General features: G+C 30.3%; 4 protein-coding genes across 4 annotated transcripts; all 4 read left to right on the top strand.

The window, feature by feature from the left end:
- The first annotated feature begins 883 nt into the window (after positions 1 to 883).
- Positions 884 to 1,875, top strand: LOC128032623 (glycine-rich cell wall structural protein-like). Its single transcript, XM_052621312.1, has 2 exons — positions 884 to 1,490; positions 1,817 to 1,875. Exons 1-2 carry the CDS (start codon positions 884 to 886, stop codon positions 1,873 to 1,875), a joined length of 666 nt encoding a protein of 221 aa, XP_052477272.1.
- A 4,250-nt stretch (positions 1,876 to 6,125) lies between these two features.
- On the top strand, positions 6,126 to 6,794 carry LOC128032622 (glycine-rich cell wall structural protein-like). Its single transcript, XM_052621311.1, has one exon. It carries the CDS (start codon positions 6,126 to 6,128, stop codon positions 6,792 to 6,794), a length of 669 nt encoding a protein of 222 aa, XP_052477271.1.
- A 1,656-nt stretch (positions 6,795 to 8,450) lies between these two features.
- Positions 8,451 to 12,515, top strand: LOC105797778 (GDSL esterase/lipase At4g16230). The gene is made up of 5 exons (XM_052621310.1): positions 8,451 to 8,625; positions 9,657 to 9,787; positions 10,234 to 10,443; positions 11,245 to 11,497; positions 12,271 to 12,515. The coding sequence occupies exons 1-5, from the start codon at positions 8,451 to 8,453 to the stop codon at positions 12,513 to 12,515; spliced, it is 1,014 nt and encodes a 337-aa protein (XP_052477270.1).
- Positions 12,516 to 14,882: 2,367 nt separating this feature from the next.
- Positions 14,883 to 16,308, top strand: LOC105800699 (putative ubiquitin-conjugating enzyme E2 38). The gene is made up of 2 exons (XM_012631971.2): positions 14,883 to 14,997; positions 15,099 to 16,308. The coding sequence occupies exons 1-2, from the start codon at positions 14,988 to 14,990 to the stop codon at positions 16,040 to 16,042; spliced, it is 954 nt and encodes a 317-aa protein (XP_012487425.1). The 5' UTR covers positions 14,883 to 14,987; the 3' UTR covers positions 16,043 to 16,308.
- The last annotated feature ends 473 nt before the right edge of the window (positions 16,309 to 16,781 follow it).

Below are 16,781 nucleotides of genomic sequence, written 5' to 3'. Positions count from 1 at the left end.
TTACAAAGAAAAGCAAGATTGCAAAAAGGACCAAATTACACAATGTGTAAATGTTGAGAGTTAGATTTATTTATAATCAAAACTAAATTGACACAATGTATAAATGTTGAGAGTTAAAGTTGTTATTGTGACAATTTTAAAAGCTGTCACTATTAGGCAATGGTGACAAAAAAGACAAAATTGAATAGTTGGGTGATCATTTTGTAATTTTTCATAGTTGGGTGATCAAAATTTTTTTTACTAATAGTTCAGTGACCAGCTTGTAACTTTTCATAGTTGGACAACCAAAAAAGAAAAAGTCGAATAGTTAGGTGATTATTTTATAACTTTCATGGTTAGGTAACAAAAAAAAAAATACTAATAGTTAGGTGACTACTAGTGTAACTTATGCTTTGTTTATTTGTGCTTTATTTATCTTTTGCCTAACACATCCGGTGCACGGGAAAGAAGGGAGGAGGAGACAAGGGTCTGACCCCCTAAAATGAAAAATTATTGTTTTTAATCCCCTAATAGTGAAATTACATTTTAGGTGTCAAAAAATTTAGGGTTCAACTTGCTAGTGCATATGTATTAATCTATGTAACATGCAATTTATATTGAGTTTTTCATGGCTTGTTACTTCACATTTTAGCCAAGTGTCCGAACTTAATTTCATGTCTAATTACAGGGTTAATTCACGCCAAGCTAAATCTAAAACTTAGACAATGACTAATTCAAATCCAAGAAAGTTGTGAAGGAAAAAAAGCAACACCTGTTGATATGGGAAACCTTTTTATAGTATAAAATATACTATATAAGCATAGATTAAGAGTTTTGTCCCAAACAGATAGATTTGAAAGTTGAGAGTGTTTTACTTTTTATTTTTTGGAAAATGGTCGGAAAAATGATTTCCAAGAGATTGAGAGTGCTTGCATTGATGTTTGTGTTTGTTTTAGGGATAGTTGAGTGTCGAAAGTTTGAGGAGGATTTGGATGGTGGTGCTAGGAGAGAGCTTACTTTTGGTGGTTTTGGTGGGCGTGGGATAGCCAAAGGAGGATTTGGCGGCGGCGGCGGTTTTGGAGGTGGTTTTGGAGTAGGGATTAGAGGTGGTGGTGGTGCTAGAGGTGGAGCTGGTGGGGGTGCAGGAGGAGGGTTCGGTGGCGGCGGTGGGGGTGGATTAGGTGGTGGTGCTGGAGGAGGGCTTGGCGGGGGTGCCGGTTTAGGAGGTGGAGCTGGTGGTGGTGCTGGAGGAGGGCTTGGTGGTGGTTTAGGAGGAGGAGCCGGTGGGGGTGCTGGAGGAGGGCTTGGTGGTGGTTTAGGAGGAGGAGCCGGTGGGGGTGCTGGAGGAGGGCTTGGCGGTGGTGCCGGTTTAGGAGGTGGAGCTGGTGGTGGTGCTGGAGCTGGTGGTGGTGCTGGAGCAGGTGGCGGTGTTGGAGGAGGGCTTGGTGGTGGGGGTGGTGCAGGTGGTGGAGTTGGAGGAGGAATTGGAGGTGGTGCGGGTGGAGGTGGAGGTGGTGGATTCGGTGGTGGTGGTGGATTCGGTGGTGGTGGTGGTGGTGGGTTTGGTGGTGGTGGTGGTGGTGGATTCGGTGGTGGTGCTGGTGGAGGAATTGGAAGAGGATTTTAGTGTCAAAATGGCATGGTACATGGTGCTAACCATGCAAATTATCCATACGATCAGTGGCATGCTAGTAAGCATATATGGCAATGTTATAGTATTAGTAATTAAAAAGAAGGTGGAAATTAAGCTTAATGTTGGTTTATTCTACCCAAACAAAAGTCGCAAAATGCTTTTGTATTCTATTAATCACGTTTTGTTTTTCGCCTTCATTGCTAGGATTTATGTACTTGTTTTCTATTAATTATAATTCAAATCAATTCAATAATGGTACTTGATTGTCAATAATTTTACTTTTTTGTAATTTAAAATATTTTACTTTAACAACGAAATACACATTGTATACTCATTAATATGATAATTATATGTTCATTAACTTACTTTTAGTTCAACAATTCAATTTTTATTGGTTGATTTCGATTTTAATGAAGTAAACAAATCATGCTCATGATGATGATCGTACCAAAAATAAGAAAAATAATTTGATAGAATCTTAACTCGATTGGTATCGACATTATTGTTAGTGCAATTTTTGTTTCACGTTATCGAAATTGACTTAACTTCAAATATTATATTATTGTTCAAAATATACTTAAAATTTCTCGAAACTATTCAAACTATCATTTTCATTTTAAATTAGTTTTCAAATTTTAAAATCTTCTAATTACATCCCTATTTTATCAATGTTATATTAATTAGGTCCTTCAATTATTAAAACAATTAATTTAACCATTAAATGACATGTTAAATCTTATGTAACATAATTTAAAATGAAAATTTTAAAGAAAAGTAAGTACAACATGACTTTTAATAGTAAAAACTAAAAATAAAGTAAAACTGAAAAAAAGAAAAAGAAAAAGAGAGTAAGCGATAAAACTTTTGTAAAAATTTTGAAAACCTCAAAACCAATATTTTTACAAAGAAAAGCAAGATTGCAAAAAGGACCAAATTACACAATGTGTAAATGTTGAGAGTTAGATTTATTTATAATCAAAACTAAATTGACACAATGTATAAGTGTTGAGATTTAAAGTTGTTATTGTGATAATTTTAAAAGCTGTCACTATTAGGCAATTGGTGACAAAAAAGACAAAATTGAATAGTTGGGTGACCATTTTGTAATTTTTCATAGTTGGGTGATCAAAATTTTTTTTACTAATAGTTGAGTGACCAGCTTGTAACTTTTCATAGTTGAGTGGTCAAATTTTTTTTACTAATAGTTGAGTGACTAGTTTGTAACTTTTCATAGTTGGACAGCCAAAAAAGAAAAAGTTGAATAGTTAGGTGATTATTTTATAACTTTCATGGTTAGGTTGTAATGACCCAAAATTCACAAGCATCGGAAAAAAAGTATATTATCGGGCCTCCGTCTTAGTAAATTGAGTTCGAAAATAATTATTAGAAATATTTACTAGATTAGTTGTGTGTTTAATTAGGTATTAATTGGGTGAATTTAGTTTAATTAAGAGAAATTAAGAAAAGGACTAAATTGATCTAGGGTAAAAGTTGAATTATAGATTAATAAAAATAAAAAGGATTAAAATGACAATTAAGCCATTAATAAGAAATGGGACGGTAAAAGTGATAAAAATCTTAAATTTTATGTTTTATATATATTATTTTATTATATAATATAATATAATATATTGTATTATATTATATAAATTAAATAAAAGACAAATGTATGGTAAAGATTAAGAAAAGTGTAACAATAATAATTACATAGGTACACTTGTAATAAAAATAAATATATGCTTAAATAATAAGTAAAAGATTTTTATTATTATTAATATTATTAGTTATAATAAAAGAAATAAAGTAAAGTAAGTAAAATAAAAAGACAAAGAAACAAAGGAAAAACAGAATAGAAACAGAGAAAGAGACGAAAAACAGGGGAAGAAAAAGGGAAAGAAAAAGAAAAGGGGAAATTGAGATTTTAAAGATTCAAGTTAATTGGTAAGCTAAATTTAGCCCTTTTCTCTTCATTTTGATGTTTTAGAAGCTTTAAAACAAAGTTTTGTTGAAATTAAGTGGAGGTTATGGAAGTTCATAGGTTTTTGAACATGATTCATTTTGAACAAGTTGTTAAATTAGGGGTTTAGTTGATAGAATTTCTAGTTAGAATAGATAAAAAGATTGATTTGTAAACTAAGTTGTAAGTTTTACATAGTTGGGATTAAGTTATAAAAAGCCTTAAATTAGGGTTTATGTTGAATAAATGAGGGAATTGAGGGTTTATTTGATAGAGTTTCTAGTTAGAGTTGATAAAAGGATTAAATTGTGAACTAAACTATAAGTTTTGAATTTTAGGGATTAAATTGAGGAAAATTCGAAATTAGTGAAAAAATGCTGAAAAATTAGTAGATAAATTTGAGTTTAGAAGAAATTTGAGTAGAAATAGAGTGTGAATTAAGTTAGAAAAAAAATAAGTAAGCTTAGTTAAAATTAAATTGGGAATAAGTAGGAATTGAATAAAATTTAATTATTATTATTATTATTATTATTAATGATTGTAATTAATAGTGAAAATAATTATTATTTTCGTAGCTAACAAGGAAAACGAGGCATCGGCATCCAAAGGAAAAGAAAAGATCGTTGAGGAGTAAACGCGTATTCCGGGTTTGTATTACTATAACTTAATCTATTTAATAAATGCTATATTGAAATTGTATTCATGAGGCATTTAAAGTAAGGTAAGTGATAACATTTGAAATTAAGTAAAAATATGTGTGAATATGGAATTATATGTGAATTGAAATAATAGATGTTTTGAATTGTTTGAGTATTTGAAATTGTTGTGGAAATGAATTCGAAGTTTGAAAAGTAAAATAATACCCTATTAACTTATCGGACTAGATTGGATACAAATGGCATGCCATAGGATTTGTGATGTGATGAGGAGATTTGTAGTTCGGCCGAGAAGATTATTATGTTATTATATGCTTCGGTTTATCCGAAGAGGCATTTAATGCCTTATTGGTGTGTTAGGGAGGATATGATACATTGGTGTGTTATGGAGGATTTAAATAATTCCGGGTGTGTTTAGGTTGGATAATCTGGTGTGTTTGGGTGGAATCCGCGTATCTGTCAGAGTCTGAGCTTTGTTAATAGGGTAAATAATTGAAATGAAAATTTGAAAATGAAATTGTTGATTTGTCACTATAGAAAAATACAAGAAAGAATGTATGAGTTAAATTATGAATTGATTTAGAATGAAAAAAAAAATATATATATATATATATATATATATTTAAAAGTTATGGAATGATATATGAATATGAATATTTGGTTTTTAAGTGATTTATAAAGATTATGGTCAATATTTGAAATTTTATTATTATTAAATAGTTTAATTTATAGTAATACCACTAAGTATAAAAATACTCAGCGTACGGTTGTTTCCGTGCAGCAGTTATAGAAGTCAAGTATTGAGCCAAACATCCAAAACCGGACCGACTTGACAAATTTTGGTGATGTATATTTTCTTTTAGAATGTGGCATGTACATAGGATGTGTATAAACGTTATTATGTTTTGAATATAAATAGCTAAAATGTTAGTATTACCATAATTGAATTTAATTATTAATTGTTAAAATTTAAATTAATATGCATGATAAGCAAACTGAAGTAAGTATCATGATTGAATTGAATGATAAATTTAAATTGATATTGAATTAATTGAGTTTGATTAGAATGCATTTAGAATAGAAAATAAGAATGTGAAATGAATTGGTTGAATTGGTGAATTGGTTATGTTTGTAAAAATTTATGGTTTTATTTGCAGGAGGTTTAGTGTAAAAGTAAGCAGAAATGTTGCCGAAATTTTTATAAAAAAAAGTCAATTTGTAATTTTTATATGAATTTATGATTTTATCTTAATATGTTTGATATTTATTTAAGAATTATTGTAAATTATCAGATATGTCCGGTAATGCCTCGTAACCCTATTTCTATGATGGTTTGGGGTTAGGGGGTGTTACATAGGTAACCAAAAAAAAATACTAATAGTTGGGTGACTATTAGTGTAACTTATGCTTTGTTTATTTGTGCTTTATTTATCTTTTGCCTAACACATCCGGTGCACGGGAAAGAAGGGAGGAGGAGACAGGGGTTTGACCCCCTAAAATGAAAAATTATTGTTTTTAATCCCCTAATAGTGAAATTACATTTTAGGTGTAAAAAAATTTAAGGTTCAACTTGCTAGTGCATATGTATTAATCTATGTAACATGTAACTTATATTGGGTTTTTCATGGTATGTTACTTCACATTTTAGCCACGTGTCCGAACTTAATTTCATGTCTAATTACAGGGTTAATTCACGCCAAGCTAAATCAAAAACTTAGACAATGACTGATTCAAATCCAAGAAAATTGTGAAGGAAAAAAAGCAACACCTGTTGATATGGGAAACCTTTTTATAGTATAAAATATACTATATAAGCATGGATTAAGAGTTTTGTCCCAAACAGATAGATTTGAAAGTTGAGAGTGTTTTACTTTTTATTTTTTGGAAAATGGTCGGAAAAATGATTTCCAAGAGATCGAGAGTGCTTGCATTGATGTTTATGTTTGTTTTAGGGATAGTTGAGTGTCGAAAGTTTGAGGAGGATTTGGATGGTGGTGCTAGGAGAGAGCTTACTTTTGGTGGTTTTAGTGGGGGTGGGGGAGCCAAAGGAGGATTTGGCGGTGGCGGCGGTTTTGGAGTAGGGATTAGTGGTGGTGGTGGTGCTAGAGGTGGAGCTGGTGGGGGTGCAGGAGGAGGGCTCGGTGGCGGCGGTGGGGGTGGATTAGGTGGTGGTGGTGGTGCTAGCGGTGGAGCTGGTGGGGGTGCAGGAGGAGGGCTCGGTGGCGGCGGTGGGGGTGGATTAGGTGGTGGTGGTGGTGCTAGCGGTGGAGCTAGTGGGGGTGCTGGTGCTGGTGCTGGTGCTAGTGCTAGTGCTAGTGCTGGAGGTGGAGCTAGTGGGGGTGCTGGTGCTGGTGCTAGTGGTGGTGGTGGTGCTAAAGGTGGAGCTGGTGCAGGTGTCCAAGGAGGAGTCAAAGGTGGTGCAGGTGGTGGTGCTAGAGGAGGCGTAGGTGGAGGAGCTGGAGGAGGTGCAGGTGGAAGAGCTAGTGGTGGTGGAAAATTTGGAGGTAGTGTAAGTGGTGGGTTTAGTGTTGGCGGCGGCGGCGGCGGAAGAATTGGAGGAGGATTTTAATTCCAAAATGTGATAATATTTGTTGCAACCATGAAAATTATCCATAATTAGCAAAATAAAAAGAAAAAACAGCTGCAAAATGCTTTTTAGTTACTAAACTTTTATACTAAATATTAATTAAATTTTTGTTTTCCTATTTTCTATTAGTGTTTTGGTATTGTTAAGAAAATGCGAATTTTGTAAATAAATAGGATTTTCAATGATGTTTGTTTGTTGGGTACCATATATATTTACAATCTTGTCAATAAAATTGTTTGAAATTTAAAATATTTTGTATACTAATTATATGTTCAATATTTAAATAATTTTACCATTTTATAGCTTATATGATTATAATTTTAAAGGATCAAATCAAATTGTTATCCTTTTAAGATGGTCAAAGTATAATTTTACCATTATTAATTTAAACTTTTATAAACTATAAAAAAACTTAAATAATTTTTTTCTATTTTAAAGAGGACCAGAGCCCCTGCCATCTCCTAACTTCGCCACTGGATAGAGCTCTCATCAATAATTTACAAAATATAAATTTAAATCCTATTGTCCTATGAAAAAAATTAGTAGTGTCAATTCAAAAGGGAAAGAATCTTACCCTAAACCCTAAACTTATCAAAATAATTGTTAAAACTTTTAAATACCATTCTACAATCAAAGTTATGGTTTCATAATTTCTTATTTTTTTATCATTAATATTTTAATAATTTAACCGTCATATTTCATATTTTATTCATATAAAGTATGTACGTTAAATTTGTTTCATATAAAGATATTGGATCGATTCGAAAATTTACCATTAATGTCATAATGATTTAACCGTCATATTTTATATGATACTCATATAGAGTTTGCATGCCAAATTTGTTTCATATAAAGATATCGGATTAATTTAAAATTTTATATGCATGACAAGTACAATTATATCGATAAACTCAACGGTTGAATCGTTAAAATATTAATCGTACAAAAAATTATGCATTTATGTAAGTGGATCCCCTTCTCTTTATGCGTAAAAAAGAAGAAGAAGAAAAAGCGAAGTTGCTTGATAATAGTGTTGGCCTTTTAAATCATACATATTTAAAGGATTAGGGGTTTAAGATTTAGTATTTAATGTATAATATTAGGGATTAAAATTTAAAGTTTAGGTGAAATCACTTTTTAGGGTTAGGAATCGACTAGTGTTCAATTATTATTAGGATTTAGGATTGGATAAGAGTTTAAGGATGAGGGTTTAATTATTTTTTAGGGTTTTGGGTTACTTAAGGTTTGAAGGTGAGGATATAGAATTTACATTTGTAAAACAATTAATAAATATTGAAATTTTAAAATTGAAAAATACAAAACATAAAAATAATTAAATTAAAACTAAAACATAGAAACTAAATCTACCACTTAAATATAATACAGAGATTAATAGTCCTTAAAAAAACTACCATTAACTAACCTTAAGCTAAGTTGCTTTAGCTATGCTTTCAGAAAAAGCGAAGTAGCTTTAGCTACAAAAGATGTTTGGTCAATCATGCGTTTAATTTTCTTGGGGAATGAAAAAATGCATAAACATTGATGATTTCACAGAGTCCGACATTAATTTGGATCAAATGGTTGAACATGTTTTTGGTTCCCCGAGTTATGTTTTTAATCTTCTTTTTGTTCAATATTATGTCAGCTGAGAAGATTCCGACGATCTTCATATTCGGAGATTCCATAGTTGATGTCGGAAACAACAATTACATCAACACATTAGCCAAGGCAATGTTTCCAAATGGAATAGACTTTTGCAAGAACTGTCTCTCTGGGAGATTCACTAACGGTAGAACGGTGATTGATATCTTAGGCAAGTTTCTTCTTCTTCAATATTTTTTATCGTATCATGTTTATCGTGATTGAAATTGAAATAATAAAATACAATTGTAATATTGTAACATTTAGTCCCATTTTAGAAAACTTGAAGTGTACCACATGATATATATATATATGAATGATTGATCCGTTTTTATCTATACTTGAAATCCAACCTAATTAAATCAAATCTAATTTGACCCAATCTAATTTGAGCATTAAAAGACAATAACCAAAACAAGCCTAACCCAACCCCAAAAAATTTATTCAAATTAAAAATGACTCAACTCTAAAATGATCCTAACACGAGATGGCTCAACTTGAAACCAGAGGCAATCTAAAAGGAGCAGACAAGGATCTTGGCTCAAAAATGAAAAATATTTAATTATGTCATTTTATAAATAAAGAAACTATAAATTAATATATAGTGAAATTGCACTTTGTCCTCCCAAAAAATCAATTCAGTCCTCTTATAACTAAAAAAATAAATTGATATATAGTAAAATTATACTTTAGTCCTCTTAAAAATGAAAAAAATTGTTTAGTCCCTTCAACAATGATGAAATTATAAATTAATATAAGATAAACTTATATTTTGATCTATAAAAAATTATAATTAAATTTTGGTCCTCACTAACAAAATTTCTCGATTCACCATTACTTGGAATCTTGATTATCAAACCTGAATTATTAGAATCTAAAATAATTTGAATCTAAAATCACCCAAACTTTAAAAAATCCTACTCAAGATAATTCGAACGAAAAAATCCAAACACCAAAACAAAAATATAGAAAAATTTTAAAATTTAAATTCAACTATTTCAAGACAAACTCTACCGGTTCATTTGATAGATCTAATATATAGAGAGAGAGAAACTTACGACTATACTTATGAGACGAAACTGTGAAGCTTTCGAGCCGAAGCGAATAATATCTCATAAGAGGAATACAAATTTTTTTGGAATTCCGTGTTTCGAACAACACAGATTGAGAATTTTTTTTTTGTTTCAACTTTGTTTGTGGCAGAACAGCGTTTGGGTGCCAAAGATTTCAGGCCTCCATATTTGGCTCCTAATACCACAGGCGACGTCGTTTTAAGAGGTGTAAATTACGCATCTTCTGGTTCTGGAATTTTGAACGACACTGGATTAATCTGGGTAACATTTTTAGTCATTGAATTATATTTAAATTGTGGAATTAGCCCTTATACTTTAATTTAGTAAATTTTAGTCATTGCATTTTTCGAATTTTAAAATTTCATTATTGATTCAAATTATTATCCTAATATGATTTTTTTTGTAAGTATTATGTGATAATAATAAGTTGATATGTCATTTTACATTTGATAATATATTTGTTATATAATATTTTAGAAATAGTAAAATTTAACTTAATAAATTTAATATCTATATTGAGGCCAGAATTAAAATTTTAAAATTCAAAAATACATGGACTAGAAATTACCAAATTAAAGTACATAAACTAATTTCACAATTTAAATATATCATAGGGACTAATAGCATTATTTAACCTTGAAATTTTGATGCAAAAAGCAGCTATAAGATCTAATTCGATAACAATGATTGTTTTTTTTTAATTACAGGGTGGGCGTATTAGCTTAGATGAACAAATCAGTAACTTCAAGGAAACTAAGGCAAGAATTGTCTCAATAATCGGCAGACGTGAGACTAAAAGGCTGCTTAAACATCAATCATTGTTCATCGTTGTTACTGGTTCAAATGATTTCTTTTTGGGGAAAGAAATGATATCTGATGGGTCGTTTTTAAGTTCGAAATTTGAATCTCAACTTAGAGTAAATATTATTATCTTAAAAATTCTATTTTAATCTTAATATTGAAGGGAAATCGATTCTATTAGAATAAGTTGCTAAGTATTGTTCATTGAGAATTGACGGATCTCTGAATGAACCATTATTGTTCTTGATATGGGTTTTGTTTTCCGACTCTACTAAGTATCCAAGTACCTGAAAAGGAGATGGTACCGGTTTTATAGAATAGGAGTGACTCACTCACTAAAAAATTCTCAGATTTGCGCTTGGTGAGATTTGAATCGGTTAAATTACTTTTTGGAGCATCAACTTGGCAACTATTCCTACATTGGGGTTTCAACTTTTTTTTTAAGTTAGGCATTGAATTTGGCAATTGTTCTCACGTTAGGGTTTAAATTTTTTATTTGGTTCAAGTTAATCCCTGATATTTCTTTGAAAACCCTAATATAAGAACAATTGCCTAGTTCAAGCCCCAATGTGAGAATGATTACTAAGTTTATGGCCTAACTTGGACAAAAAAATTCAGGCCCCAAAATAAGAATAGTTACCAAATTTAGACTCTAAGTAGTGATTTAACCCATTTGAACCTTTATACCATACATACATATATGGCATTGTATGCTTTCACTTTGTGAATCTGTTGTCTCTTTAAATACATGAGTTCTCGACAAAGTAATAAGACAAAACTTTTACCGAAAACAATACTAAAAGTGTTGCCATCAGTTCCAATCGAACAATACTACACTTCCTAAAGAGTGAAATCCTCAACAAATTTAATATATGTACCTTAGAAAATCTTAATGATTTTTTTTTTTAATTATGCAGAAACTTTATTATTTGGAAGCTAGAAAAATTATTGTGACAAATATTCCAAGATTTGGGTGCACACCTTTTGAAAGAGACAAAAATCCAAATGCCAAAGGCTGCATTGCTTCGTTTAACGAGGATATCAGTTCATACAACAAAAGATTGAAGAGGCTACTTATGGATCTTACTGCCAATCTCACTGCTTCAACCTTTGTTTATGCAGATATTCATGCAATGCTTAAAGATATCCTCCAGAATCATCGATCTTACGGTGCGTATCGCATTATCTTTATATTATTCTTAACTCTTTATTTATTTGTTTTTTTTTAAATATTTGTATTTGAAACTCACACTAATTAAATATAAAGACGTGAAAAAAATAAAATAAAGAGAGCACAATTTCATATATATAACTTAAAAATTCAAGTGTGAATAACATAAACGGTACGAGTATCAGGGGTGAAGTCTGAAAACATTTTTGGGAAGTCAGAATTCAATTGTATATTTTTACGATAGTAAAAATACAATTTTACCATTTTAATAGCCTATATCTTTATAAATCTTAAAAGATTAAATCAAATTTTTATCTTTTTAGAGGCTAAAGTACAATTTTACTTCCATTTTAAAGAGAGTTGAGCTCCTCCCAGCCCCTGAATTCACCACTGACTGAATATATATGGCATTTATGTTGTCGAGATTTTTCTAAAAAAATAATGTATATATTATAAATTCACATATGAGTAAATGGGTGCAATCCTTTTGGAATTCAAATACATATGTGAATTAGAGTCAAGTAAATTTGAATTAAATTATTTTGGGTTTAAAATTTTTAGATCTTTTAGTATAAACATTACAAGTTTGGATTAGAGTCAACTCAAGTTGTTGAGTTTTTATGATTAAATTGAGTTGATTCAAGTTCGAGTTAAATCAGAACTGATAAATCTCGATTGAATCATTAAAAAAAAAGTAAAGATATTCATCCTCAACAAATATTCATATCCCACACTGAAATATGAATTCTTGTTTTATTGTGTTTTTCCACAGGATTTGAAAACTCGGACGATGCATGTTGTCACAAAGTCGGAGTTCATGGGGGTCTACTCCCATGCTTTTCATTATCCAAAATTTGTTCAAATCGAACCAAATATGTATTTTGGGATGCATTCCATTTGACAGAAACCAGTAATGTGATCGTAGCGAGCCACATGATGGACGGAGGCCTGAAGTTCATGTCCCCGATGAACATCCGACAATTAGTGTATTCTTCAACTGTTCATCCCGATGATTAGGGTTTAAAATCCAATCTATTATTTTTTTCACCCATTCATTTCCAACACTAATCCTCAACAAGCAAGGAAAAATAATATATCGAATCATAAATTCAAAATAAAATAAAGAATAAACTATCAAAATAGTCACTTTTGTTTCCTTCAGGTTACATTTTAGTCACTTATATTTGGAATATTACGTTTTGGTCACTTATGTTATTGTCTTGTAACATTTTAGTCACTGAGTGTTAATTGTCATTAACGGTGTAACAGTAACCTGATGTGGCACGTTAAATCATGATTTCAAACGAAAATTTTAGGTTAAATTATACAATTGGTCCCTATATTTTTTCGTTTTGAGAATTTTTTTTTCTTTTACGTTAAAAGAGATGGAGAAGGGAGAAAATTAGAGGGAGAAGCAGAAGAGAATGAAAAAAAAAAGAAGAAGGGAAAGTTAAAAGAATATAAAAGAAAAAAAAGTGCTTAAAACAAAAAAAAATTTGGGGGACCAATTATATGATTTAACCTAAAATTTTTGTTTGAAATTATGATTTAACGTGTCACGTCAGCTTACCGTTACACTGTTAACGACGATTAACGGCTCAGTGACTAAAATGTTACAACATGTTAACGTAAGTGACTTAAACGTAACATTCCAAACATAAGTAACTAAAATGTAATCTAAGAGAAACAAAAATGACTATTTTGATAGTTAACCCTAAAATAAAATAAAAAGCTCAAACAAATTGAAGGAGGAATGGTTGTTTATAAGCTTATGTTTAAAATTAATTTCTAATCTGAAATTAAATTTATTTTTTAAATATGTAGGATAATAAGATTTTCAAATTATTTATTAAATTCTAAATAATAATAAAAATATAATCAATCTTTATTTTGAGAAAGAATTCAAAATTCATTAGGAATTTTTAAATTTAGTTTTTCTTTCAACAATTTCATTATAAGTTCGATTATATTCGTTTGATACATTGCTTAAAACTACCTATATCCCCTCCCCAACCCGTAAATAGAAGGATAATGAACTTCAGTCCACTCAAACTTATATCCTCCTACATTGACAACAATACTCATGTTAATCAAGTTAAGACTCAATCGGGTTTTTTAAAATTAATTAAATTCAAAAGGGAAGATAAATTCTAATATGTTTTGTGATAGAGATTTGAACCAATAGATTAGAAATTTAACTAAATAATTAAAAATAATTAACTATATACTTTAAAACTTTGGATAAATCTTTGAAGGTAAAGTAGATAATATTACTTAAATATAAAATTATTTTTTGAAAAAATAAAATTAGATATAATAACTAAAATTAACTTATCCTTATCAACGTATCAACAATGATATTAGACGTAATTTTACATGTTTATATTTAATAAAATAGTAGATTTTATTTTATGTAATTAACCTAAAGATTTAAATCATTAAATATAATTAAAATATACGTAGATTATTGATTTTTTAAATCATAATTTAAATATGAATGAAAAATAATGAAATTCGCTTTTTGTGTGTGATTTTTAGCTACTGATGAAAATTCCTAAAATGATGATTTATTTTATAATGGTAAGTTTTATATTTTGTATTATTAAAATACTAGTAAATTTTGACATAAAATTGAAGGGTAAATTATATCTTAGTTCATTAAACTATTAGTAAATTTATATTTTTGGTCATTTAACTTCAAAAAATTACAAAATGATCACTGAATATTATTTGGAAATATTCATTTAAGTTATTGAACTATCTAAAAGTTTTTATTTAAGTCATTAGTATGTTAAGTTTTTTTTTTTAAAAGGTCCAACTAGCGAGCTCTAAGCGATGATTTAATGATCGATATGGTAGACCAACACCTATCTGCTAGCAGAAAAACATACTTTAGATTGAACTCGATCTAACTTTCAGTTTTGGAGATTGAAAAAAATTGTTTGAATTTTAGTTTGTAGACTCATTACTTTTAAAGTTGTTTTATGAAAAAAAAAAAACAGAACGGTAGGAAAGAAACGAAAGGAGAGCTTTCGATTTGTGCAAATAATCCTAATAAATAAGGCCATACAACAATTATTTTAATAGTCCAATGACTTAAATAAAAACATTCAAATAAATCAGTGACTATTTTGTAACTTTTTTAAATTGAGTTTCTAAAATATAAATTTTAATAGTTTAATGATCTTGCGTGCAGATTACCCAAATATCAAATAATAACCATAAACACATTTTTTTTTCAATTTTCCAATTTTCCAATTTTCATATATACTTTTAAATTCCATATATATAAAAATAATAATTATATCTAATCATAGAAATTAACTTCTATTAAAACTCTTGAAAACCCTAAACTTAACCTATTATTTTCTTTTTTCAGTCATGAAAGAGAGATTTTGAGTTATCATCTTCACTCTTACCTCTCTGTGTCACTCTGCCGCTGACGCTGCCGCTGCCGCTGTCGTTGCCATTGACGCCATTGAAAACTAAATGGCTTTAGGTACCTCTTTCAATTCATTCCACTCTTAAAACTCAGGGCTTTTCTTTATGAAGAAATTTTGGTTAAAATCGTATGCATGTTCTTCATGTTCATAATTGCAGGGCACGAGCAAGTTGGTGTTAATAAGTTCAAGCAATTCGATTGCGTTGTTGATTATTCAGATCATTATTATTATCATCAATCCAAGCCGAACCAAAAGAGCAACAGCCATGGAACCATGATGATCAATAACAGGAACACCATGAAAAGGATCATGAAAGAATGGGAAATCTTAGAAAAAAACTTACCAGCATCAATTTTCGTTAGGGTTTATGAAGGGAGGATTGATCTTTTAAGAGCCGCCATTATTGGAGCTTCAAAAACACCGTATCACAATGGGCTTTTCTTCTTCGATTTACAGTTCCCTTCCGATTATCCCAACAATCCACCCAAAGTATATTACCGTTCTTTTGGTTTGAGATTAAACCCTAATTTGTACAATAGTGGGTACGTTTGTTTAAGCTTATTGAACACTTGGGGCGGTAAAGGGACTGAACGGTGGTGTCCCGATGAATCGACGATTTTACAAGTCTTGCTTTCTTTACAAGGACTGGTTCTTAACGAGAAACCGTATTACAATGAACCGGGGATTAAACCGGCGTGGTCTTGGGAATCTTACAACGCCGATGTTTTCGCTTTGTCTTGTAAAACGATGCTGTATTTGATGAAAAAACCGGCGAGGAATTTCGAGTATTTTATCGCCGCGCATTTTAGAGACCATGCGAGTGTTATATTGAAAGCTTGTGTTGCTTATCGGAACGGCCGGGTTCGGATCGGGTTATTCGACGGTGATGCTCCGGTTGGGTCGAAGAAGAAGAAAGTTAATGTGTCGAAGAAATTTAAGGATTCCATGAATGAGCTTTACCCTGAGCTTTATAAAGCTTTTAATCGCATTGGTGCTTCGTTGAAGAACTTGCCGGAGAAGTTGGAGGATGACGGAGACGGAAAGCCGGCGAATGGTATTATCGGAAAACTAAAAAGGTTTTGGGAAGCCATGACAGCTTAGATGAAAGAACTGGTAGGCAAAAATGGTATAATCTTTTTTTACTCTTGGATTTTAGTTTTATTATTTTGCAGTACTAAGCTTGGTTAATCTCTCTTATGGAGTTTATGCATTTTGATGTGATATTTAGTTTTTTTTTTTTTTAATTTTAATTCCCAACCCAAAAATTCTTGTTGGTGAATTCAAATTCATCCTTGGAGCCAAGTCAAAAAGAAAATTTTGGGTCGAGATTAAGTAAATTATATATTTTTATAGGAGTTCAAACGCAATTTTATTATTGTATTAACATAAATAATTGAAGTAGTTTTTAGAAAGAGTAAATCAAAATTTTAACTTTTTAGGGTCAAATTATAAATTTGACATTTATATGCTTCAATGTTATAAAACATCATGGGCTAGAAGCATAATTTTCTATTTTAGGTAGAACCCTGCTTTAACCAATCCCATCCTAAAAATAGTTTACCAGCAACTTCTTATAAAATCATACAAATTTAAAAATAGAAAAAATTAAAGTTAGTATCATTAAATTTCATGGACCCACAAAATTATTCTATAATAATGTTTATACATAAGTATCATTAAATTTTAATAGAAATTTCTACTATTGAATAAATATATTTAGGTGAAATCGATAGAAAATATGTTTTTAAAAACCCTACTCTTTAAATAGGTTTAATTAAGAGCAGTAATAATTGTCATTTTCTTTTTATAAAAACAAAATAATAATAATTTAAATTACTAA

This window comes from Gossypium raimondii, chromosome 9 (assembly GCF_025698545.1).
Source record: "Gossypium raimondii isolate GPD5lz chromosome 9, ASM2569854v1, whole genome shotgun sequence".
Classification (NCBI taxonomy): Eukaryota; Viridiplantae; Streptophyta; class Magnoliopsida; order Malvales; family Malvaceae; genus Gossypium; species Gossypium raimondii.
The sequence above is the reverse complement of the archived record's forward strand: the minus strand, read 5'-3'. Positions and strand labels throughout refer to the sequence as shown.